The sequence below is a fragment of the Molothrus ater genome, chromosome 7, assembly GCF_012460135.2.
Source record: "Molothrus ater isolate BHLD 08-10-18 breed brown headed cowbird chromosome 7, BPBGC_Mater_1.1, whole genome shotgun sequence".
NCBI lineage: Eukaryota > Metazoa > Chordata > Aves > Passeriformes > Icteridae > Molothrus > Molothrus ater.
Window position 1 is genome coordinate 5,252,520 of NC_050484.2, and position 25,151 is coordinate 5,277,670.

At 35.5% G+C, this 25,151-nt stretch overlaps 1 protein-coding gene across 5 annotated transcripts in view; it reads right to left on the reverse strand.

Moving 5' to 3' along the window:
* The window catches only part of NCKAP1 (NCK associated protein 1), a 53,287-nt gene that overhangs the window by 12,476 nt on the left and 15,660 nt on the right, over nucleotides 1-25,151 (reverse strand). For 3 of the 5 annotated variants that reach the window (XM_036386393.2, XM_036386390.2, XM_036386395.1), the window contains 22 exons: nucleotides 19,212-19,304; nucleotides 18,946-19,002; nucleotides 17,753-17,895; nucleotides 17,577-17,667; nucleotides 15,363-15,500; nucleotides 14,649-14,697; nucleotides 13,988-14,144; nucleotides 13,349-13,405; nucleotides 12,727-12,823; nucleotides 12,374-12,480; nucleotides 11,179-11,311; nucleotides 9,817-9,898; nucleotides 9,364-9,422; nucleotides 8,649-8,794; nucleotides 8,006-8,138; nucleotides 6,247-6,366; nucleotides 5,866-6,005; nucleotides 5,040-5,171; nucleotides 2,492-2,710; nucleotides 2,017-2,147; nucleotides 1,543-1,640; nucleotides 428-521 (listed from right to left, as the gene is read on the reverse strand). In XM_036386393.2, coding sequence (XP_036242286.1) covers nucleotides 428-521; nucleotides 1,543-1,640; nucleotides 2,017-2,147; nucleotides 2,492-2,710; nucleotides 5,040-5,171; nucleotides 5,866-6,005; nucleotides 6,247-6,366; nucleotides 8,006-8,138; nucleotides 8,649-8,794; nucleotides 9,364-9,422; nucleotides 9,817-9,898; nucleotides 11,179-11,311; nucleotides 12,374-12,480; nucleotides 12,727-12,823; nucleotides 13,349-13,405; nucleotides 13,988-14,144; nucleotides 14,649-14,697; nucleotides 15,363-15,500; nucleotides 17,577-17,667; nucleotides 17,753-17,895; nucleotides 18,946-19,002; nucleotides 19,212-19,304 — 2,476 coding nt within the window. The remainder of the gene's footprint in view (nucleotides 1-427; nucleotides 522-1,542; nucleotides 1,641-2,016; nucleotides 2,148-2,491; nucleotides 2,711-5,039; nucleotides 5,172-5,865; nucleotides 6,006-6,246; nucleotides 6,367-8,005; nucleotides 8,139-8,648; nucleotides 8,795-9,363; nucleotides 9,423-9,816; nucleotides 9,899-11,178; nucleotides 11,312-12,373; nucleotides 12,481-12,726; nucleotides 12,824-13,348; nucleotides 13,406-13,987; nucleotides 14,145-14,648; nucleotides 14,698-15,362; nucleotides 15,501-17,576; nucleotides 17,668-17,752; nucleotides 17,896-18,945; nucleotides 19,003-19,211; nucleotides 19,305-25,151) is intronic. The other 2 variants (XM_036386394.2, XM_036386392.2) reach the window with 1 other exon arrangement.

The window sequence follows — 25,151 nt, forward strand, 5'->3', positions numbered from 1 at the left end:
TTTCTGTAGAAGACAATCACATTTACCACTTCCTGGAATGAAACCTAGTATACACAGCTGGCAGTCCTGGATTCTAGCACTGGTTCTGTGCTTTCTTGAGGACAAAAATGCCTCTTGACTGTAATTATTTTTTGTTTCACATTAAGCTATGTACCAGGCTTTCACATTACTGCTGCTACAGCTAGGTATTATCATCCCTGAAATGATGCTCAAAACTCATAACTAATATAGTGCCTGTGCACTAAATAACACTGAAATCTCACTTTGTACATGAGAAGACTGGAAAAGTTCAAAATGATCCATCAGTTTATATGAGCTCATGTACATCTTGCTACTTATGGATATTCAATACAGAGAAATTAATTTTTCCATTTTCAAATATAGAAAATAACTCTGTATCTTTAGCAGGATCTTGTTAGATACTCACATGATAATCTTTTAAAGAGTGCTGCCATCTGGTCTGGCTTGTCAAAGCTGGTCCTCATTTGTGTTAGAACTTCAACATTCTCCACCACAAGTTTCTATAAAGAAGGAAGGATCCATGTCAGGTATAGGTTTCAGCATGTCAACTGCACAAATGCCTGATTTAGGACGTTTCAACCTGGCAGATAAACAACTGACCCCAGGGAACAGAGATGAGTCCACTGTGTTCTTAATGGGACTACAAGATCAGTATCATCATCAGTCACTACTACACACAAAAGCAAGCTCTGAATCAAAAAGCAGAGAATTAGATACCCCTTAGAACAGGACTTTTGTATTGAGCAATGTGTACCACATCTTAAAGCAAAGGAATTTAACTCTGTGAAAATCAGACAATAGGTCCTTATGCCACTCAGCTTTTTAGAAGAAAAGTATACATATTACAATAAAATTAGAAATTCACAAAGTAATCAATTCTTTGGGTTTGTTGCTTTCATTAATTAAGCTGAAATTTAATGTTGGTAAAATTGAAAAATTGAATCAAGAGTGGAAGTCAGATTGTTAAACCTTGGTGCAGTTCACTTGAAATTTTCTTCCACTATAATATGAAAAAGCAAAGACATAGTTCCAAGTCCCAACACCTTAGCCAGAAACAGTTAAACTCAAGTGCAGTAGTTTTCATTTCAGTTTGGCCAGAAGAAAAGAAAATGTGTCTGTTTCTAACTTTTAACAGCTCTCATATCAGCAACTTGTAAGATTAGAGTACATGTAATAACTTTCCTGAAATCATTCTCCAAATATTTAACAGATTAAAATTTAAATTAGCGATTGCATAATCACGTCTCTAAAATGTCAGATCCTGCTAGCTGAGGAACTTAGTCTGTGCCAAACTGTATTCTCAAACTCTCTTCAAGCAAAAAATAGATAGTTTATTCTTATAAAAATATTTTTGCAGTCTCAATGCACCCTATTTCAGAAAGGGAAAAGTGATTATCTTTATGTAGAGGAAAATCAATAGCTAAGAAAATGCAGATCTCTTGTGTTCTTCTGAACATTGAAGTTCCTTCTGTTTAAAGAAGATTTCAATTAATGTTCCCACCCACCAGCTTCCAAGGTTACCTTAAGCTCAGCAACCTGTGAAGAGATGTGCCACATCAGACTTTCACTCAAGAACTTCATGCCATATGGTCCCAGAAGTTCAGATAGGGCTCTCATTTCTGGGAAAGAAAAGAAACTCTTATACTTCCAATATTCCATCTTCATTTATTTGCAGCATGGTGTTTTAAGTGAAAAAATATTTTACTCAAAAGCATAATTTTAAAGACAAGAATTTGTATGGTAGTAAACTGACACACAATATACCCATCTCTTTAGCTTAAATGCAATGCTACTTTGAGCAAAAATAGGAAAAGTGAGACAAGAGGCAGCAAGAATAAAAAGTACCTAAAACACTACTGAAAGCTAACAACTGTTAACTCTAAGAGTTAGCTGTTATTTCAGTAACAGTTGCTCTGAGAGTTGCTGTTATTCCAATTACTCAAGCAAAACAGTAACTGTCCTTCACAAATATTGAGTAGAAGCATCAAAGCTTACCTGATATATCAGAGTATTCCTCAGCATTAAATGTCAATTCATTTTCTGTAGGCAAATTCACGAAAGCCTTCATAGCTGGGAAATAGGCTATGTGACCATTGCTGACTTGCCGTAGCAAAGTCTCCAAATACCTTATCAGAAAGGAGAAATGTTTTAGATGAAAAGGCACATCTTCATGGATACTCTATGCAGATGAAATACAGCTGTGTGATAAGGGACAGCAAAGCTTTATTTTCATACTTCAACTGATGCCTGCATTTTACTCTATGTCTCATCCTTATAAAAAGTATAAGTTTGCCAACAGGCAAATTTCAAGCTGCTTTTAACAGGTACAGAGACAAATAAACATGTGATGTTGGAAACTTAAGAGAATTTAATATAACTCCACTTCTCCAATTCTAGATTTTTCATTAAACAACAACAACAATAATAAAATCTCTAAAAATTCTGTAACAAGCATTCATGCAATACTTACCAATTTGTGTAGAGACTGGTAATGGTTGGCTCACCATGGCTATCTAAATGCTGGGTTTGCTGAAGCAGAACGTTGTTAAACACTCGTGTAATGTCAATTTGTACATAATTTTCTATTGACTGCAGGACTGTCATATAGGCTCTGACACTGGTCAACAGCTCTGAAGGCTTTGCAATCTCTTGTGTTGCTTGATTATACATCGTCATTCCAACAATTGACCTTTTGGAAACAAAAGGATAGGAAACAAATCAATTCATTTCTTAGTAAAATTCAACTAAGATGCAGCTATAAAGACGATTTTATATCCACAGATTTTCACAGAATGGCCTGGGTTGGAAGGGACCTTAAAGACCAGCTAGTTTGACCCCTCCTGCCATGGACAGGGACACCTTCCACTAGACCAGGTTGCTCAAGAGCTCCATCCAACCTGGTCTGAAAGCCTTTCAAGCATGTAAAATATTCACTTGACTTGAATACTGCTCAAATCCTCATGTATAAAACTCTGATCAATGCACATGCTACAGCAGCACTTTTAAAAACTGCTTTGGATTCCAAAGGCAATTCTATCTGTGGTTCCAGTAAAAATTTCATGAGACTAAGAATACTCACCAAGCCCTTTTTAAATAACGTTTTTTTCCCCCACATATATATGAGCAACCCACACTGTGCAAGGCTTATGTAACTACTTCAGCAAATAAATTAGTTTTGTTCAAGTCTTTTAAAATGCAGAACTTATGGGAAATGCAAGAGCAATCATGTATTCAAGTGTTCAAAGCATATTAACACAAAAAATTATTTGACCAAAGCTGCTGTTATAGTTTGAAATATCCTTAAAAATACCCACATAGCTGTAGTATAGTGTGAATTGTAAAATATATCCAGTATATACGTAAAGTAATAACAGAAATCCTATTATGAAAAATACATCTCCCTTCAGCTAAAACAGTGATTTCTATCTTTAATCAAGGAACCAAGAAATTGCAGGACATACCTTAATTTGCTCAAATTCTCACTATAAATAAAAATAGATGTTCACAGGCTAGCTTTCATGGTAGAGCAGAACTGTTAGAAGGACTGTATATTGCATTTATCATACATGGACATGGACCTTATCCAGTATGTCACTGGAACCAAGTCCTCAAACACTGTGTCAGGGGATCCTTGCAGGCAGTCTTAGTAAACAAATACTTGTTGTAGTGTTTATTTTAAATTTATAATGGTCTCAGACTTTTAAGAGCTAAGCTTTTAAGTAATATGTACTTTTCAAAGACAGTACAGAAAGTAAAACAAAAGAAATTGGTAGATAACAACCTTCATCACAGGTAAACAGGATGAGTTACTCTGGAGGAGAACACATTATTTAGAGTAACTTTTTTGATGTTGCTTGAACATATGTAAATAAGTATTTTCAGTAGTTTACTTCTGAGGTAGTGTCTTATTTTAAAATAAATTCAAAATGGACACAATAACAAGATTAAGTGGCATAATAATAAGCTTCAGTCCAAGCACACATGACACAGAGGAGCTTAAAACAGTAAAGAAACCCTAACAGTGAGACAGTAACACTGTCTTTTAAGGAACACTGCAAGCCTCTGAATGAAATGCCACTTGCAGATCTGAAAAATAATTTTAAATTGCATATCTATTATGTTCTGCTAACAAGTTTCATTTCTTTCATGAAGCAAAAAAAAGGAAAGCAGTCTCTGAAAGTAATGTGCCTGTTGCTTCAGCCCCAATCCACAAGCTGAACTCCTCCAAATAAAATAATAGCACAAGTGACTAACACTGCTCTAAGTTCATAAACCTGAAGAGCTGACTCCTTGAAACATCATCAAGTTATCTTCATTTGTATGCCACCTTATCTTACTGATGGAATGCTCCAGTGAGCTAATATTACGTCTGAATGATTAAACTGGTTAAGCCTTATACCCTGCTTGAAATATATAACCAGTAATCTTTGGTACAAAATAGCAGGATAACTGGCTGGTTTAATATGAAGTCCTCTCCAGAAGCTGCTATTTGCCTGTTTCTGTAAAAAATTGTGGGAAGATCAAGGTAAGAACACACAGGAATATCAATTATCAACACTTTATTAAAAAAAAAAAAAAAAGAAAAGTAACTGCACATATTCTCAGTTGGCTTTGTCAGATCTTGACTTCTGATTTTTAGGCTTCCTTTCAGCAAGGCAGTGGACTCAAATACTCAAAAACATTCCAGCACTGTGCAAAAGAATGGTGGGAATACATATCTTCATACATGCCTACAAACAGCCATCACCAGCTCCTACAAAATGCACAGGATTGGGAATGCAGGATCTGGCTGTTAAATAGATGACATGGATTTCAACATATTTTATTTTAAAAAAGGAATTGCCTATTGTGTATGTCTGCACATGTAACTTATAATCATTTTGCTGGGATTCTACTCACAGGTTTCACAATCCACCTTTAACACCTAGTTTAATGTAGTAAGTACACAATATTTCCAACATAAACTAGCAAAGGCTTATTTTGTGTATCAATGTCTCTAACTCTCCAATGTTTCTTACTTGGTAAAGCGGATTTCCAGGTGAGATGTCAAATATTCTCTTGGGGTAAACGTGTGCTCCCAAACCACCATGTTTGGTACATAATTGATTGAGAAGCAGAGCTCAGAAAGTGCAGTATGCAGTTTGTCCAGGCTTTAAAATAGACAAGATATTAAGAAAAATATTTAATGTAACAGAAGTGTATATTATCATGGAAGAAGGCACATACTGAATGCATAATTCTTCAAAAGCAAGCACAGGTCTAACTCTTCATTATCATGTTCTGCTCTGAGACACTTTTCTAGCATACTTAAAACCCAGTATTTTAGCCAAGAACACATCCTACAGCTGCATACTGATCTGCATTAAATACAGTGATGTGAGATATATTTATCTATATTTTTTCTTTTCTACCCCCCAAAAAAAGAATAGATGCTTAAGTGATTTAGAAGACAGCAAGAACTTCCTGTCCAGCCTGTACTTAAGAGTGCTAAAGCAAGGTAGAATCAGAGATGCCACCCACTCCTTGGGCTCACATGCCCACAGTTAATATGACTGTTCAGGAAGCCTAGCTACAGCATAGGGATTCTTCTTGCTCAGGAAAGGAAACAGCCAAGGGATAAATTCAAGTGACAAAAACTCCTATTACTTATGTAACAAAATTCAGTCTCTATACAAGCCACAGAAGCATCATAAGCTCCAAACTGCAAAGCTGTCAAACTTACAGCCAAATAAATTTATTCAAAAAAATTAAGCAAGAAGCATTCAATATGTAAAACATATTGAAATGTGTGAAACATATTTTGACTTGGGATTCAAGGTGAAAAGAACAGAAGAAGCAACTTACTTTGTCACAACCAATCTGTTTTTCCTCATGCTTTCTACTCCTGGTTTCTCTCTTTCAGGTTCTCCTTTCTTTCCAGTCTGTTTTTTTGACTTCTTGTTCACTGCTTGACTGATGGTTTTGGCACAATGTTTTGGCAACAACTAGTAAACAAAAAGAAACAGCCCCTCCAAATTAAAATCCAGTTTTTTTAGCACATTTCATCACACAAATAACACATTCCTTTGACACAATTCTAGTATTAAAAATTCTTGCTCAAATCACCTTCAGTTTTATAAACAGAAAGTTTACCCCAAAACACAGAAAAAAGCAAACAGAAAATATCCAGAAAGCTGAATGGAGAAAATCTCCAAGGAGAATTAAAACAGACACAACCATACTCACCTGGTCACTCAGTGTACACTGTTCTGTGCAAATGTCTGTGATGAGATTTCGAGCCTGCTTGGCCATTTCATCCAAGAACATGTTACACAAGGAAAGGCTTCGATCCCCAATATGATGTCGCTGTTCAAAAGGGAGAAAAGGAAGCAGGATTTTCAGTTCCCATCAGTCCTACAGCACTGCAGAGAACAGTTCACTAATCATAGAACTAGGATATGGGAAATAATAAATTTATTAGTCCTCAATAATCTTGACTCCTGGCTGGTTTTTGTTTTTGGAAGCAATTTGAACAATGAAATTTTCAAAGTCACCATTAATTTATTTTTTTTTAAGGAGGCAAAAATAATGTTTGAAGAAGTAGGTTTTCACATTTAATTTTGGATCAAATCTGCTTCAATGAGTCCAATATCCCAAGGTCTCTGTGAATGTCCTCTTCATTAGTATGTGCCAATACTAAGTCTAGGGGGAAAAGAGCATGCAACTCAAGCTATAGAGAAAGCAGTGTCCTTCAGATCACTGAGAAAGTCAATAATAAAGCCCTGCTGCATTAATTTCTGGATTCTGTTCCTTTCTCACTGGATCTGCACAAGAACAGCCTCTGTCTTGCTGAAATCCTCCTTTCACCACTGATGTTTACTTTCTATCAGCCACACTATGACACACTGTACACAGCACAGCAAAGATTATTTTTCCAAAATGATAATAGTTACCAAGGAATACAATTCAGATATTGAATTTCAAGTTCTGCTGGTTGTGACAAAATGTGCTTGCTGCAGCTGAATGCACAGTAACTAGTGTCCAGTGGACTCTGGCTACTGATTTCTTACTGTTACTATAATTGTTCTCAAAGATGTCTCTTGTCCTGAAGGGGTCAGCTTTCCTGGAAACTTTATATTGCTTCTCTAATATGAATAGCATTGGCTGCTATTTGAAGCAAAGCATACAAGGAAAATACCTATATAGACGTATACTGTAATGAAGTTTAGCAGAAAATAATTTTATTTTTAAATAAGAATACCCCATATTTTGTATATTACAATAAATCTTACTCAACTAATTGTTTCAGATGAGCACTGTTAGCAATGAAAACAACATTTTCATAAGTACTAGATAACAATGGACAAGTTAACACCCAGACTAATTTCAAAGTCAATGAACATACAGGAAATATACTAAAGGATTTATGCCCTTACAACAAAAATAGAAAGAATTTCCTCAGATTCTAACTGCTTCCTTTAACAGAGTGCATTTCTTCAAGCACCACAGTATTTTTTAAATTCTACCTCTAACCAACAAGGTTTCCATTACCCAGTTCTGACCAAAGCAAATGCTTGTATTATACTGTGTATCACTTTTTTTTTTTCCTACTGAAAACCAACTGTAACAAGCCATATAGAACTCCCAGCTTCCTATTTCCTTCTCCCAGCCATGAGTTTATAAATCATTTAAGAGGAAAACTGTTGCTTCTAAGTTTAAACAGGCATAGGGGATTTATTAGCATCTAAGCCTAATTTTTGTACCCTAGGTAATCCTTCTTTAAAGCAAAGATCAAAATTCTTTCTCACTTGAGAAAAGGATTTAGAGATTTATGCATGAAGAGTCATCTAACAAGGTATCCACTTGTTTTACCTCCATTTTTACATTTTTAGCCCTCTCCTCCCTCAAATGTCAAATTGCCATAACAAACACCTTTTTGCCATGTTCAGCTCTAGTTCACTCTTTGTTGAATAAGAGATGAAAATAACTAAAATTGAAAAATTACCTCTTCAGGGCATAGTTCATGGGTACAGCTCATAAAGTGAGTGCAAAGCAGTGGGAATGCAATTGAGTATCTGGATTGAGAGGGAAGCTCCAAACACTGCTGAAACATCTTCTCAAAAGCACGACTATAAAAACTGAACAGAATTAATCAGTTATTAATCAGACATTTAAATGCAATATGTATATTTTTTGCTGCAAATAAGGGTTACTTCACACAAACCAAATGTAATTGTAAACACATTTTGTATACCAAAAAATGATCAAAGTATGAGGCAGTTTTGTTTGTTTTCTACAATCACTTCCTATGCATTTTATTGGGACGTCTATTTTACATTATTATTATTACCATAATCATTTCTTTATTCTGATGTTTGCCACATAGGGACTGTAAAAACTTGCACTTTTTGTCAAGAAGTATTAAGGAGAAATCTGCAAATGATTCCTGATCAATTATATGACTGTCAGAACATGTCTGACAAATGTTCATAAATACTTTTTTCAAACTAATTCTGCTAGAAACCAGAAATTACAATCGATTCTTCCACTGGCCGATATTCCTACAGAGTGTGCTATTTAAAAATCACACTTGCAAGGACAAACCAAACAAATAATAAAAAACTTGTACAGTCATGTTAGTAGCATACCAAAAGATAGAAAGATCTGAGGTTTCCACCAACATCTCCACCAAAGAATCTACCATTTTTGTGTGGAAAATGATTGTGTTCATCATTTTTCCCAGTTCTCTATGGTCTGCAAGGCCAAGTGAAGCTTTAGAAACACTGGTGTAGGCCTGGAAAGAAAACACAATTTATAACTGCAGCTGCTTTTTGCAAATTCCATTGCTATTGCTTAGTACCAATGTTAAATACTGTTTGTGCTATGCACAGGACACCTGTGTATTTGAAGACCATGCAGGGATTCTTCTCTTTCCACTAGGGCTTAAAAAACAGCAAACTGCCTTTCAGTGAAATCTCTCAACAACCACTGAATAAGGCACTAATTTACAGACAAAATGCTGAACAAATGTATTGGCAAAAAACAAATTTGTAATCTCTCCCTTACCAGTGTAGGCACGTTGAATCACACTCTGCACACCCACCAAACAGCTCAGCCTCAACACATTCTATTTCTGAACTGTTATAAACACCCCAGGGGATGATTTGCAAAAAGAACCCAAAGCAGACAAAGTTATATCAAAACATAGCAAATTATCTGTTGAAGTATTTGCTTGATTTCAAGAGTAGGTTGTTTTTAGATAGCCTGTCACCCACTTGCAGAATGAGAGTAATCTAGAACAGCAGTAATCTATGAAACAGTTTGGTTTTTAGTGAAACATCATGCATATGGACCAATTCTTACCTGCAATCTGAACCAATCTAATCTCATTCCTCTGAAGTCAAACACCTCTCCATCTTCAACTGCATCAGGGAAAAATATAGAACAGAAAACCCTTAGACAGCAATAACAAATTCAGATAGACTAGATCAGACCTTCTAAAAAACCCAAAAGACTAAAGAATGATTTGGGTAATGAACCTCATGTTTTTACCCAAGAATTTTGATCCAGTACAGTTGCAGTAAAAGGAATTAAAATATCTAGAGGATAGTATGTGTAATGTTTTCTGTATTAAAAGGTTGGATTACTACCCAATAGCATCCTTTGAAAAAGGGAGACACCACAAGAAGCAGATACAAAAAGGAAAGAGAAACGAGGGAACCAAATCAGTTTATCTCCTTCTACTGATGACATGAAACAAAAGTGATGAAACTTTTCAGAGGAATCTGCCAATTTTCCAAGATCATTTAAACTTACCTTGTTTCACACTTAGTGAAGTCATTGTGTTTACAAAAGAGGACATGATGATTGATTCATCCTCTGGGCACACTGAAAGATTCTAAAAGAAATGTTGTTGTTGTTGTTGTTATTATTATTATTATTACTTTGAACTTGGTTTATGAAATAATATCAATATCTATGCCCCATTTATCAGCTATACTCTGAAATGTTCAAAAACCTACAAGAGGTAACTTAATCAATGGAATTTTTCAAATACTGCTATTTAATAGCTTTCACTTTTTAATTCATTGGCTGATGACAAATACCTAGAAAAGATTATTTCCAAACCAATAGCAGCTCAAAATGGGAAAATCTGTCAGTGAATGTAGTTATACTACATTTTCTATCCTGTCTGCAATGAAAATCTGGTTATTGCAGGGTTTAATGGAGCCCACATCAGCATTACTTTACGTCCAAAAAACCCCTCCCTCAAAATTTTTTTTACAAAAAATTTGAATTTATTTTACTAAGCATTTAAATTTTACAAAATGCAACATAAATCTTTGTAGTTTTACTAAATAGGACCACAATTCTGTTAAGTAATGTAATGCAGAAGTTTCCCTTAATTCCAGAAAAAACTGACATTGAAACCTAAAGGCTGAAAAACATCGCAATGACCTCTCAATCACTTGTCTAATCTGGGGCTTGACATCTGTTATGAATTAATGTCAACTAAAATTCAAGCCCATTTTTCCCCTCATTTCAGCTTGGGCTCCATCTAGTGGGGTCACCAGGAAATAAAACCAAAGCACTTCAGAAAGTTTATCCTTTCTTGGTTGGGCTAAATAAGAAAAGGTTTCTACACTCCTTCAGTGACAGTACCTGTTCCACAGCCTCTAAACATAACAGTACTTCATAATATTCAAATATGAACACTGAAGTATATAAATTCATACCACTTGTAATGTATGAAGCTGTGTCAGGGGAGGGTGAGGCTGGATATTAGGAAAAGGAAAGGAAAATATTAGGAAAAGGTTCCTCCCTCAGAGGATCCCCAGGGCTTGGGTCACAGCCCCAAGGCTGCCAGAGCTCCAGGAGCATTTGGACAATGCTCTCAGGCACAGGGTGGGATTGCTGGGGTGTCCTGTGCAGGGCCAGGAGCTGGACTTTGATGAGCCTTGTGGGTCTCTTCCAATTCTGGATATTCTGTGATTATATATAAAACCCACAAGTTTTTATATAAGTCTAAACCCCAGAATTAAGCAGTAAATTAATCTGGTTTACTCCGTAGCGTTCACCAAAATCCACAAACTGGGATGCACTTTATGATGTCATTTTGGACAAAAAGCCCTTGTTAAAATTTGCATTTGAGAAGGCAGAACCATGATGTTGCCATACCTGCACCAGCTCATTTAAGACCACTGCATCAAAGCCAGAGAGATACTGTACATAATATCTCTGCATCACTGGTCCGTATTTCCGCACGTGTGCCCTGAGCTCCTCCATGTAGAATATCAGCTCAGCTATGTGCCTAGACAAAAAAACAAGGACAAGCTTAGAAATGTCACTCAAAATATTCAAACAAATATCTATCATGGGAATTTCCTCCTACATCTTGTTTTTAAAACAATTATCAATACCTAATCTCTGTAGGAAAGTATTGGTTAATGTTGTAAAAGGAGCTTACATAGGTAATTTTCTCTGCAAGCTCAAATCCACTCAACAGGACATAAGTTAGCAGGATATCATCATAGTAATCCTCAAAGGTTTGTGTAACTATTCAGTTCTTTTTCTGAATAAGAAGCCCTTCTGTACAGCTCAATTTGAAAAAACGTTTTTCTCAAAAAGTAGTTAAACCTGAAAAATACAAGTCTAATAACTGCGTTTCTGGGTTTTTTCCCAAGCCATGAGGATGGTTAAATACTTGCACAGGTTGTTTCAGAGAGGCTCTGGAACCTCCATCTTTCCTTAGCACCTAAATCCAGTGGAGAGAATCCAAGATTTTCCCACTCCAGCTCTATAAATGCCCTTGTGATTGTTACTTGTTTAAAATCCTGCAGTCATTCAGTTCAACCTTGTGTCCAATAATCTTGAGAAGTCTCCTGCCTATCCACACTTGTAAGATCTTGTCATCATATTTCTCATTTTTACCATCTGTTTATGGTGACACTAAAGCTGTTTTACATAACTAAAGCTTAGCTGATTTAAAAGACAGTTTTGCTACAAGAGACAATCTACAAATCAACAAATAAAGTTTTTTGAAAGTTTTCTTGCCTCCTTCATTGATTTAATCAATGCAAAATCAATGAAGACATGTGAAAAAAACCTTTATTTTTGCCTATTCAAAGTTAAAAAACTAAGTTATATAAAATATTTCTATTTTATATATGAATTTTCACTGATGTGCTCCAATTTCTAGGACAGTATTTCTAGTTTTATGTTTTGGTGGGACACTTAATATTCCCAAGTAAAAATTTTCTGAACATTCCCAGCTGCTCCATATAGCCAACCTTTTCTGAGATTCCACTGCCTTCAAATTTCTTTTGTCTGTGAAATTCTATTTTTGAAGGAACTGCATCAAAAATGCACATACTTATCTATGAAATCATCTGCGCTCTTCTTTGGCATATTATCTGCATGACGAAGAAGCCAAATAATTTCATCACGAGCAAAGGATAATGCCATAAATACAAAAAGTGCCTGAAAAACAAAAATTGTTCACTTATCAATATATATCAATATATAAACTTATCAATATACACCACAGCTGAATAGTTTGTGCACTCAAGAGGCAACTAGCCTCTAAAACCCAAGAACTTAAAAACTAAGTAGGTTTTCTCGGAGTGAAGCAAGGAGGTTTTTCCCCCCAAAGAAAATAAAGATTGGATTTACCATTGAGAAACACACTGGTTTTTGCACAAATGACACCAAAAAAGCTGTCATTACCTTGGGACCCAAGAGGCCTGGCTGGTCAGACAAGACAGTGGCCAGTTCTTTGAGTGCAGAACGTAAAAACTTGCGTCTCTCTCTATGCATTGAGCCACTGCATCAAAAGAACATACATTATCCACTACGCCAGACAAAGAATACTTCATTTTCAAGAGCATTTAAAACCAAACATAGGCAGATTATATTATATCAACTTCAAAAGTTCAGAATTTTGAAGAATGTGGTTCAAAAAATTGGCATTCTCATCTCCAACACCATATATTTTTAAAGCATCAATAAATTTAAACCCCAAGTTCTCTGCCCCCTCTCTGTGATGTGCATTTGACTACATTAAAACATTTCTATTTCATCTGCATTGACCTTTTGTAATCAGATGAAACATAACTAATGAATAAACTAAATGCTATCATCCTGATAATTTGAAAACTAATCCAGAACTTGGGAAGTTAAATCCATAATAACATTAAGCAAATCCAGATTTAAAAGAACAATCAGTAAATGATTCATTTGAAAATGCATGACTAATTCTGCATTTGACAGATTCTGTTTGTACAATCCTTATAACTTCGCTTTATGAAAAGCAATCCTAAAATCAGTCAGAAAACCTTAAGACACTTACGCATGTGAAACAGCAGCTTCTTTGCACTCTCTGATGTCATTGATACGCTTGTTGTAGCTGCAAGTAAAAAGCAACCACATGTGGTATAAGAGTCAGTAGCACATTTCAGAAAGAGCTGAGTGGGACTTGAGAGGAGCTACAATGTTGTAGCAAGCAGGATACAGCAGAAAACACACACCAGCTCCTGAGCAGAGCTAAATGCCAAAACTAGATCCCCAAACCAAAAATCTACTGAAGTGCTCCTGGTGTTTGCTGGTAGAGGTCTCAACTTTGTTTCTGAGTTTTCATATAATGTACTGCAGAATTAGTGGCAGCAAGATGCAATTTTTCAAGCAAACCCAACATTCATAACATCTTTTCCTTTCAGTAAATCAAGATTTGTGGGTGAGATCATTAATCTTAGAGACGTGCCATTTTAGAGACTGATTCACCAGGCTTTCAGAACTGAGATAAAAAAAGGTGTAGTGGTTATGAAATCAGGCCCCTAAAACTTATGCATTAAGGAACAGTCATGATACCAAGCAAAATATTTGTGTACCTAAGCCAAACTTATATGAAACAGAAGTAATCTGTTTGAAACAGTCCTTCAAGAAATATGGTGTTTTTAGCAGAGATTCTGAAAGAAGAACAAAAACTTACCCTCTTATGTTTACAAACAAATCTTCTGCAGCTTTGTGAATATGAAACACTTCGTCTCGAAAGAGAGCCAAGCAAGAGCTGCTTTGAAGTGCAAGTTTCCAAAGATTCAAAGCTGTAGCATCACTATTAAGGATTCCATGGCACAAAATAAATCCAACTTCAAAAGTTCACATTGATGTATGTCACAAATCAGATGCACAAAGACAGTAAGAGAACAGTGAGATGATTATGTACTTTGTATAAATAGTCTGCATAGATCATTAATAAACTCTTTAATGTATAACATTTTCCAATATATAAAAAATACCTCCCTCCCCACTTCTAATGGAAGCATTTTTGCAATATTTGTGTGAAATTAATTACTTTATGCTGGAGTATAAAATAATGGAGTATGCTGATACTACTTGACTACTTTCATCAAATTACTGAAGCCCTCACTTCCAAAGTCTGGAACAAACTGATGCACATGCATGATTTAGCAGCACATGCTAAATTCTAGCTTCACTGCATATTAGTACAAATGAAATTTAATCAAGCTATTAATTGTAATTAATAGCTGTAATTAATACAGCTATTGTACAGTACAGAAAGCAAGTAGTCTTAAATGTTAACCAATTTTTTTTTAATGCAACCATGAGCTGTTTCAGAGTATTTTACTCACAAATGATCCATTTTTCCATTGCATCCAGAGATAGGTATTCACATGGCATCTGTTAAAAGAACAGTAATTTGTAGCACACTAGTTATAAGTACTTCTTAGCAAAAAGGGACAAACAAAGCCTTAAATGCTGATCATAGAAGGCCACTGACCACTAACAGTGATTCAGTGTTTCAGCACTTCAGAAACTGAGGGTTAGAATATTAAGTGAGCTTCCATACCCTCCAAAATCTTGAACAAATGTTGACAAATATTTATTTTCAATAAACATTGTATTTAATAATATTCAAGAATTAAAAGCTTTTGATGGATACTAATCACAACCTGACAGCTATTAAAGCTTCAATTTTTTTCAGAAAGATAACTATTGCTATCACAGCTGAGGCAGCAATGCAAACATAAATTTTAAAGGAAGGACCAGCTCTGAATTCCAGTCTCCTGGCTCACAAACACCTAAGAGGGTACTCAGGATTCCTCCCCTTTACAACTGCAGAAGTTAACATTGCTTCCCCTCATCTTCTGGTCAATAAATTACAGAAGCTGAAGGCACAAGTTAATGTAACAGAAACTTTACTTAATGAGAGAAAACTTTCCCCCTGTTCTAATCAGCGTATTTTCTTCTCTGATGAAAAATCACATAGAAGTAAGCCAACGGACAATTATTTGACAGAAAACCTTACTTAACTCTATCACAGAATGTAAATTAAAAGAGCATACTGTGTCAGACTGTGCAGGATTGAGCATTGTGCTGGGGGCACTGATGAGGCTCAGCAGTTGTGCGTTTCTCCACTGGTCAGCTGAGAGATTTCGTCGAGGATAGACCATCTGGAGTGAAATCAGAGCATCTGAAAGGGACTAGAAAGCAGGCTAATGATTAGTTGGAATGGTCAGTACTTTTTCATCAGCAGAGCTGTTTCCTCAGCATTATTACTAACAGTCACCAAAACATTTTAGTGAACTAGTTTTGAAATTAAACGTAAGGTTAAATCCCATTGCACCTAGCTTATTTAACATATAAAAGACTACTCCAGGCTAGAGGAAGGATGCAAAGAAGGAAGAATTTGATTTCTATTATTTTAGTTAGAGTTACAAAATTCTGAGCTCAGAATTAGAGGACATGGAAAAAGTAAGGCATAAAATAAGGCACAAAAGCCCTCTCACACACAACTGGAAGTTGTCCATTACTTATTCAAGCATCCCAGTTGCTGTGCTACTCCCTTCCCTGCCACTTCCTTTGGTATGTCTTTCCCCATGGTAGCAAACTCTAATTCTTTTGAGCAGATACTGTCTACAGATACTATCTCTGTAGCAAATTAAGCTTATCTGGGAAAGTGTATCCTAAGTCTTTCCCCTGACTTTTTTATCAATAGTGGTGTTTGAATGAATCCTCAGGGAGCCAGATCTGAACAGTGTGAGAGCAGAGGAGGTCACGCAGGCCAAAAAACCAAAGTCATCTGCCAAAGCTAAATGTCAAGGACTAAACAAATAATAAACAAATACAAAGGACTAAACAAATACAAAGGACTAAACAAATACAAAGGACTAGTTTGCTGCAAAGCAGTGGGATTACACTGACAACTTCAGTGTGCAGTTCCACGAGAGTGCAGCCCAAGAATGTTTCTGTAGAGCAGCACCTGAAAAGATCCCTGATCCAATTTATGCTTCTAGCACAGAATAATCACAAGAGCAAAAATTGGACTGAAAGGCATCTTTACAAAGGTGTCAATGGAAAGGACTGATCCACTATTAAATACAAGAGCATAAACAAAGATAATACTGAGAAGTAAAGCATCTTTGCTAAAATGTGCATTAGAAAAGATTACTTGTAAATGACAGCATTAGCTAAATGAGTCTTAACAAGACAGGAATCATGGAAAACATAACACCAATAAGATTACAGAAAGTTAGAAGTATTGGAAACTATTTCACTTCAGAGCACTTAGGAAAGTAGCTGGAAAGCTCTGAACTTCTAGTGACAATACTGAAAAGTTTAAGGAAATTGAGAAAAATCTAGAAAGGAAATTAGAGAAGGAAAACACAACCAGTACTAAACCTCAAAATAGGTAAAGAAAAATCCAAACCTTAAAAACTTTAGGTAATAACTTAGAATTTAACTTAAGCTACTGCTGAAGACTCCAAAGTAAGTTGTAACTGTTAAGCAATTAATTTGCAAGCACCTAGAAAGTAATGTCTTTATAACAGTTGGTCAGTCCTGATCAGAGAAATTTAGTTTGCTTTGACAGAATAACAAATCTAGTGAGCAAATGGGAAGTGATAAGATATACTTTGGCAAGGCTTCTGTAACTTTTCTAAGATATTCTTACATGAAAATAGAGCCTAGATCTCAGAACTACAACACAATCAACAGTGTAAGAACAGAAACTTAGAAACATCTGTACAGAAAGGACTAAAGGAATTGAGCTCCTTTAACTCAGTGAAGGCAACTCAGCAGTATCAGCTTTTGAGTACAGGAGCTACTGTTAAAGAGGCAGTGGTGATCTCCTGGACTCCCAGTTTAAGGACAATCCAAAGCAAAGCCCCTTAGGTTACAAAACAGAAAATCACATTCATCTAGGATGGTAACAGAGCAAAACAACCAACATCACAGAAACATTGTCAATCTCTAACTTCAAGCTACAAGCTAACACAAAACACAAAAGTAGTTATTCTCAGATGATCCACAACTGATTTTTAATTAATTTCTAATCCTTAGTGAATAGATTGGCACCCTACTAATGGACTTACCATTCCTGTATTTCTGCAGGTTGTGCTTTTTAATCAACCCCAGCCCTAGACACTCAATGTAAGCAGAAATCTCAGATAAAATTTATAGCAAATGGCCTTCAACAAAACAAACTCTTGCACATTTATTTTTTATCACTGTTTCTCCCAATTAAGGTTACTGCATGCCTGTGAAAAGTAGTTACATACTTTACTGTGAGGTACAAATTCCTCCATCATTTTCTTTAAAGGATTTTCATAATCCACAATCATCTGGCCAAGGCGTGGATATTCTCTGTCACTAAAAGCAACAACAAACAATTCATGAGGTGTAGCTGTTGCTATCATTAACATCATACACATCTTTTATACAATTAATTTTTTACCTTGCTCCATGTGTCATTTCATGGGCATAGTTATACAGTCCAATAATAGCCTTCCTTTCTTCAATTCGAGACAGCAGTATCATTAGAGTTGTGTAGGTTATAATCAAATCTAGGTAGTTCTTTGTTAAATCAAAGTTTACAGTCTAGAAATGAAAACCAGTAAATTATCATTTAAAAACTTTTAGAAACAAGCATAACCCATTTTTCCTTACATTTCCACAAACTTTCAGCATTTTTAAATGCTGTCTTTTGAAAAAAGTTCTTGTTCTGGTGGCATGTGACTCTGTATAACCTTTATTCCTTCATTCAGATTCCCAGAATTGTTTGCACTCAAAAAAGCAAAGCATCCAAATAAATCCTGCCAGGCTTAAGTGTCACAGATTACCTGACAGACAGGACAACTTCTCCTGTTTACCTAGCAGTCAGCAGTGCCATGCCTATGAACTGTATTTTAATAAGACCCAAATGTAAAAGAGTAGCACATATCCCACTGGCCTTGTAACATCATTCCACAGAACACACACCTGCTCCTTTTTCATATTATGAATCTAAGTTGGCCGAATTCAAAATAATGACAAAAACTAACAAGGTGACATTAAGAACATTAAGAAAGTTGAAACCAACAGGAACAAGTGTTGGTGATTTTCTTTTGGGAGCCTTCTTTCTAAGATTGTTTGGGGGTGGTTTTTTGTTGTTTTGTTCTGTTTTGGTGGGAGTTTTTTTGGGTTTGTTTTTTTTTTTTTTGGTTGGGTTATGGCGGGGGGGGGGGGGGGGGGCTGGTGGTTTTGTTTTAAATGTAAGACTTCTAGATGCTTTTGTAGTTGCTTTAGTCAGCCCCAAAAATGACCTCCTCACACAGCTTAGGTGGACAGCAGTAATAGCCTTGTCTTGTGAGTCTCACAAGGCATAAGCATAGAGATGTGACTAGGAATTAACTTGCAGATGCAATAAATCAAAAATTACTGAAAAAAATTTATGTTTGGTAGCAATACTGTTACTACTGTTCATAAGAAGACTACTAAGAAAGGTCTATCTCTCTGTTATAAAAGTTAGAAATGTGAACCCTATGTTGTTTTTATTTCTCTTGCACTTATAACTGGAGATGTGATATTTCTTGGACTAACAAAAACAAGTCCTTCTCCCCACAGGACTCTGAATATAACATTTTTGGAAGTTTAAACCTAGAAACTTACAATATCAAAGAAGACTTGGCAAACATCAATAGTGTTCAGCAGCTCACAGACATGGTCCTTGAAAAACAAAGGAATAACTTTAGTTTAAAAAGCTAAAAAGATCTAATTAAATCATGTTACTATAATTAGTGATGGAGCTTCATTTTTTTTTTTTACTTCAAGAACAGAACTTCAAGTTCAGCTATTTCATTATATAGTGTTGTTTCATCAATACAATTACAGAAACCTAATGTGACAGAACAACTTACACATTTGTAATGCCTTACCTTAAATTCCATTACATCAACGAACGTGAAGTAGTATAATGCCAGGTTCTTCAAAATCTCTGATTTTTCTTTCTGGAGCTGAGCAAGCTGTTGCTAAAAGAGAAACATAAACATGCACACTGTTCTTAGAAGATCTTGAGAAGACTGCTGCAAAGTAATACCTGTGAAGCGCAGAGAAACCACCAGGCTATGCAAAGAAGCTGGAACATTGTTTTTCTAAGACTGAGGTTCTGTGTGTGTCAAATACACAGAGTTCTCAGCACTGATCATTTTAACAGCTGCCCACTACATTTTGAAGATAAAAGTTACATTAGTACACATTAGTACCAGAGTCATATTGTTTAGCTCAGCTAGAGATGAAAATGGTAGTCAGGAGAAGTGTTATGTTATCACATATGTATAATTTGCAAAAGCAGAACAGTACATGAGCACAAATCAGTATGCCAAAACCAAAATAATTATGTTACTCGAGGTGGAAGAAAATAAGGTGGCAGGTTACAAACTGTACTACAGAAAAACATTATGCTTTTAAATTCTGAACTTACCAAAAAGAATATCCAGGCAAAGCCACGTTAAGCATGCAAAATAAAATGTAGATACAAACATAAAATACAGTAACGGTTCTTTGACCAGTTCCATATAAACACAATAATACATTCAAACAAAAGCAACAAAATAAAGAAACATAAAAGAAGCCAAACACTAGCATTAGACACTTGTGGATAAAATGGAAGAGGCAAACGTGAATACAAAGGTAAAATAATTCACATGGATTTATTTTTATATATATTTTAAACAGACAATGAAATACTATTTATTTTAAAAGATTTTCTGAAGGAACAAGATTGATCACTTAGACAATTAAGAACACAGAAAAGCAGCTGTTAGTGAACAGCCATTCTGTTTATCTATGTATGACAGTCTCGAAGCACTGTAAGTATCCAAATATTTAACTCCAGCTACAAGTTGCATCTCCTTCCTGATACAGGAATTGAAATGAGTTAAAGCATAGGAACAATAGGAAAAAGGGCCCTCCAAAAATCTGCAAGATTTTAAATTAAAGATGATCAAGTTAAATAACATCTTTTTCTCAACAAGAGCAATCAATTATAAGACAGATTAAAAAATTGCTTCAAATCGATTAGCTTATTTTCATGAGAGGTTAGAACTGACGATGCTTTTTCAGCTCACTCTGTTTTATAAAGCTGTGCTCTGTATTCTCACTTTATGAATTTAGAAGAATTTTGATGCTTTACATAAAACAAACTGCCTGGATCACAAATGTAAGATAAGTTTAGTTTCTCTCCTTTGAACTTTCAGAGGTGATGAAGATTTTTTAGAAGTCTTGAGCCATAACACTTTCATTATTGCCAAGGAAGACAAGAATAGTCAGTTATGAGGCAATCAGAATGGCTACATTATAAAATCCTCCTGTCTACTCTTAAACCATGGCAAAGGATTGGACTTGGAATGCCTGCCTATTATTTAAGTCTCTTCCACATAGCCATCAGCTGAGGCTCAATTGAAAGAGGTGCAAGCACATGTGTTCATTTTGTAACTTGCCCTGATAAATCTCATGCACCAGGAAATAGGTTATTCCCATCTCATGTGCTGCTGTACAAAAACCTGTTTTCAAATCCCAAGACTTGTAATTTGATCCTCAGCATGAGGCTTAAAACTGGAGTTTTTCCAGTATACAGCTTTAACTTCAACTTCCTTGAGCTCAGAAAATGAAGGCTGCAGCATCAGCACACAGACTCCAGAGCTCCAGGATGGCTGTGCAGCTCCAGCACACCTTCAGACCAGCTTGTGCCTACACCTGGAATCACTCCAGAGGAAAACCTGCTGTGTACTTTCAGGACTGCTCCATCACTCAACAGTTCTTACACAATGAAAATTCAGTTAAGATGAGTGGTTTTAATTTTGGACCCTGGCCGTAGCACTTCAAGCCTTTCTTGAGTTTGTAGAAGACTAAGCAGAAATAGAGGGTTTTTTTCTGTGCAACTAATACAAGTGTGACCCAGATGAATCTGAGAAGTCCTTTCAAGAATTTTCAGGAAGAGATGACAGGGTGTGATCCACAAGTAAGATTATTTCTAGTGCAGAGAAAAAACAAAACCAGAACTCACTATCACTGCACACCCCCTTAACAGCATTTTTTCCACTGCAATCCTAAATCATAGTAAGCAAGATGCAATGCTAAAGGAGACTCAAAATTATAAGTTGCTGTACACCTATTTTTGGTAAAACAAATAGCAACTGAATGGCCACTCCTACAGGACATTCAATTTCAAGCCACAATAGGTGAAATGGGGAGATATGGCAAAAAGGGAGATGGTGCTGGGAACTTTGATCACAAAAGAAATAATAAATTTTCAGAAATTCTGTGAAGTTGTACAGAGTATAGGGAGGTATCTGCCACACTCAGCTAAGGATTATGGAATCATAGCTGTGCATTCTTATGTGTAAATATTTCTGGGAATATAGGTAACAAGATAAGTGACGTTAAAACTTTCCTAGAGAGTTGAGATGATCATTCTTTGAATGCTGAGTGTTGAGGGGGTCAGTAAACCCTTATTTAAAATAGTAGTACCAAAACAATATATAAAACTAACTGTTATGTCAGCAGAGGGCAAATAGTTCAATTTATGGAGCACAGCCTGATCAGTGATGTTTAGAAGAACAGCTTACAAGCATGCAGTGTCTTGGATGTTTATTTGCTTTTTTTATCATTTAAGAATGTGGGTGTAACTCTTTGCACAACCACAGCATTAAAACTTTCCATTACTATTTATTAGCTTCTAAACATCTGTTTAGAAGTTGCTGGTGCTATATTGAGTTGTATTTGGTTTTAGGCTTTTTTCCTTAGCCTGCAACTCATTATTGAAAGTTTCCAATAACCAACAAAATAAGGTATATCCTAAAATAGGATAAACTGAAGAAATAACTCTTTAAACATCAAAAAATTATTTTTACTATACCTGACTGCCTTATAGACTAGAAGTGGTTTATTGATTCTTAGAGAATTTGAAGGACAAATTATAAGAAAAGTATTTCTGTTGAATGAGGTGAATTAGATTTAAGACCTATGAAAACCTGTAGAATTTTCAGCATAATATGGCAAGATGAAAAAAACTCTCAAATAATTAATCTGAGACTATTTATTTTGTCTATTAACAAAATACCACATCTCTGATGATGTTTGAATATTATTTATAAATAAGAAAGAGTACCTACAGGAGAAGGAACTGATCTTTAACTTGTGCTTTTCCTTCTTTATATTAAATCCCAAAGATCCTTACACAGTCAATTATGTCAGAGAAAGTACATTAAGAGAAGAAAAAAAAATGAAAAATGCAAGACAGCCTCACTTAAAGCTTATATGAATGGCTCAGACAAGGGAGAAATGATGCAAGCCTGGCACACTAATCATGTGAATAAATACCAATTTAATACAATGGCTCACGAAAAATATGAGACAATTAAAAGAGGTTGTTCAGAGAGTTTTATGTGAGCAAAAGCAAATTGTACCTCTAGTCCTGCTTTTTTTTAATCATGTTTATTTGACTGGCAGTAGCAGTATGTGAATAAATGGCTTATTTCATGATCTGGAAATAGACAGTACAAAGGTGAATTTTCTGCTTCTATTAGTGTGATATTTTTCCTGCAAGTCTGATCATGAAACACTTGTATTTGTTTTCTACAATACAACACCACAGATATTACCATGTCCTCAGCAAAAATACCATCAACTCAATCTCACCAGCTGGAATATAAGCCCCAAAAAGCACTATTATAAATTCTGACTGTTACTGTCATTTGTTACACTCACTATGCTTGTCACCTACAGAGTCTTTAGATGAACATTTGAAAAACTCAATTAATTTGACCAAAGTTCTGTGTCTAGAAAATACATAGCAGAGCAACAGGGAAAGATAGAAACATCTAATAAAATGAAAAAAAAAAGTTTTAAATTCTGTAAATTAACTCTAGAATGATGGATGTGTCCCTTGGTTTGCTTATTTGCAATTAAAAGCAGGTTCTGAAGTACTGTGCTGCCTATAAAAAGATAAAATAGAATATTTAACATGTTTACTAACTAATGTATGTCTACCTACAAGGTCTGTTTTAGTTTGTTTTCAAGTTTCTAGCACTAAGTTAACTGTTTTGAAAAGGAAATAACCACCTGTGATGCTCCAGAACTGTTACCATTCCCAGGGAATTAACAAGGGCAGACAACTGGAGCAGGGAGGCTTCTCTTTAAAAACTCATCTACCTCTCAGCTGTAGAAAACAGATTCCCCATTCTCTCACCTTCGTTTACAATTTTTCCAGTATTTTTACAATTCATACAATTTTTTGAATGCCATCTCAGTGGGGTTTTTTTGTTTGTTTTCTTGGTTTTAAGGGCCAAGCTCTTAAATTGTCAATCATTAAAGCAAAGAGAGTTTGAGTGGATGAAGGAGAGGGTAAAGTGTTACATACATTCACTCCTCTGCAGGTATTGCAGACACTATGAGGCAACGAGCAAGCAAAATTGATTTACCTTGGCAAGTGACTTGTATGGATTTACATGAATTACAGCAGTGTTCTACAGTGATTTATTACAAATAATCATAAAAAAATACACTGTTTGGAGGTTATTCTATCTTTAATTCAGGCCCAGTCAAAGGTCAAACCAAGAAAATAAACTTTGTAGCTGACAGCACTTACTATTTTGAAAAAAATATGTTACATTATGAGAATTCTGTTTGGTGAAACATTTTGAAGAGATTTCAGGATTTCACATGACCTCTTAGAATTGCTATGAAAAAAATGCTCACTCACAAATGACTGTTAGACTGAAAAACTTTATATACTATATTCTGTTATATAGGATACTTCATTTTAAGTCAGTCTTACACCTGTAACAACTGAAGACATCAGACACACTCCTGCATACAAAACCAGCACAGTAAGTATGGTGGTATCAAAGCAAGGCAATTACAATTTTGAATTTTTAGCAAAAATGTAGATAAAATTTTATTATTTGTAGATGGTTTCCATGTTCTTGTGAAATAAACTATCTTTATTATATTCTATTCTCAAGCATAAGACATCTTAGCTGTTCATAGAAAGCTGAACAGAGAATAATTGCTCATCATCTGACTTCACTCATGCAGGGGAACATCCATAACCTCAACTGCTGCCTCAGTGACTTCTGGAAAATTTATCTCTTTACCACTATCAGTTCCCTCAGCAAGAGCAGAGGTGAAAAAGCAGCTGTGCATGGCACCCCCTTACCTGGAAAAGCTTTTAATCTTCATGGAAAAGGCTATTTGGGTTTTATGGTGGAATTTAGGGAGTTGGAGGTTTTTTGCTTAAGCAAGCTGGAAGTTATCTGGAAAGTCAAGTCTCCCATGCAAGAGATCTAAGACCCCAGAAAGGTGGACAAAATATTACCATTTACTGAATAAGGGGTAAATTTAAGTTAGACTTAAGAAAACAGCTGTGATAGCTTTAAGGACCATATAATTTCCTCAAAAATATATGACCAGTGAAAAGGGATTACCAATGCATGAGGCAGCAGAGCTGAGACTCCAAAGTTACTTTTCCAGAGATGATAGTTTCTAAATGATCTTCATTAGTGCTATGAAAACTACAACACTAAATGCTTCATTAGAAACAAGCAAACAAATGACATTTTCCTTGAGAATCTGTAGCGCTTGCAGGGCCAAAAGAAAAAACTTGGAAAATCAGGTCATTTATTTGTATTAAGTGTTCTGAAAAAGACTAATTACTGGAAGCACCTATCACAAATTAAAAATCAAGACTGGTTATGAAGTGTAGTTTTTAGGGGTTTTTTTAATAGAAGAAAGCATTTAATAAAAGCATGCATTAATGACTTCTAATAAGCTTTAGCCAAGGAGGTTCAGACACTCTGTGCCCACACCACCTCTCC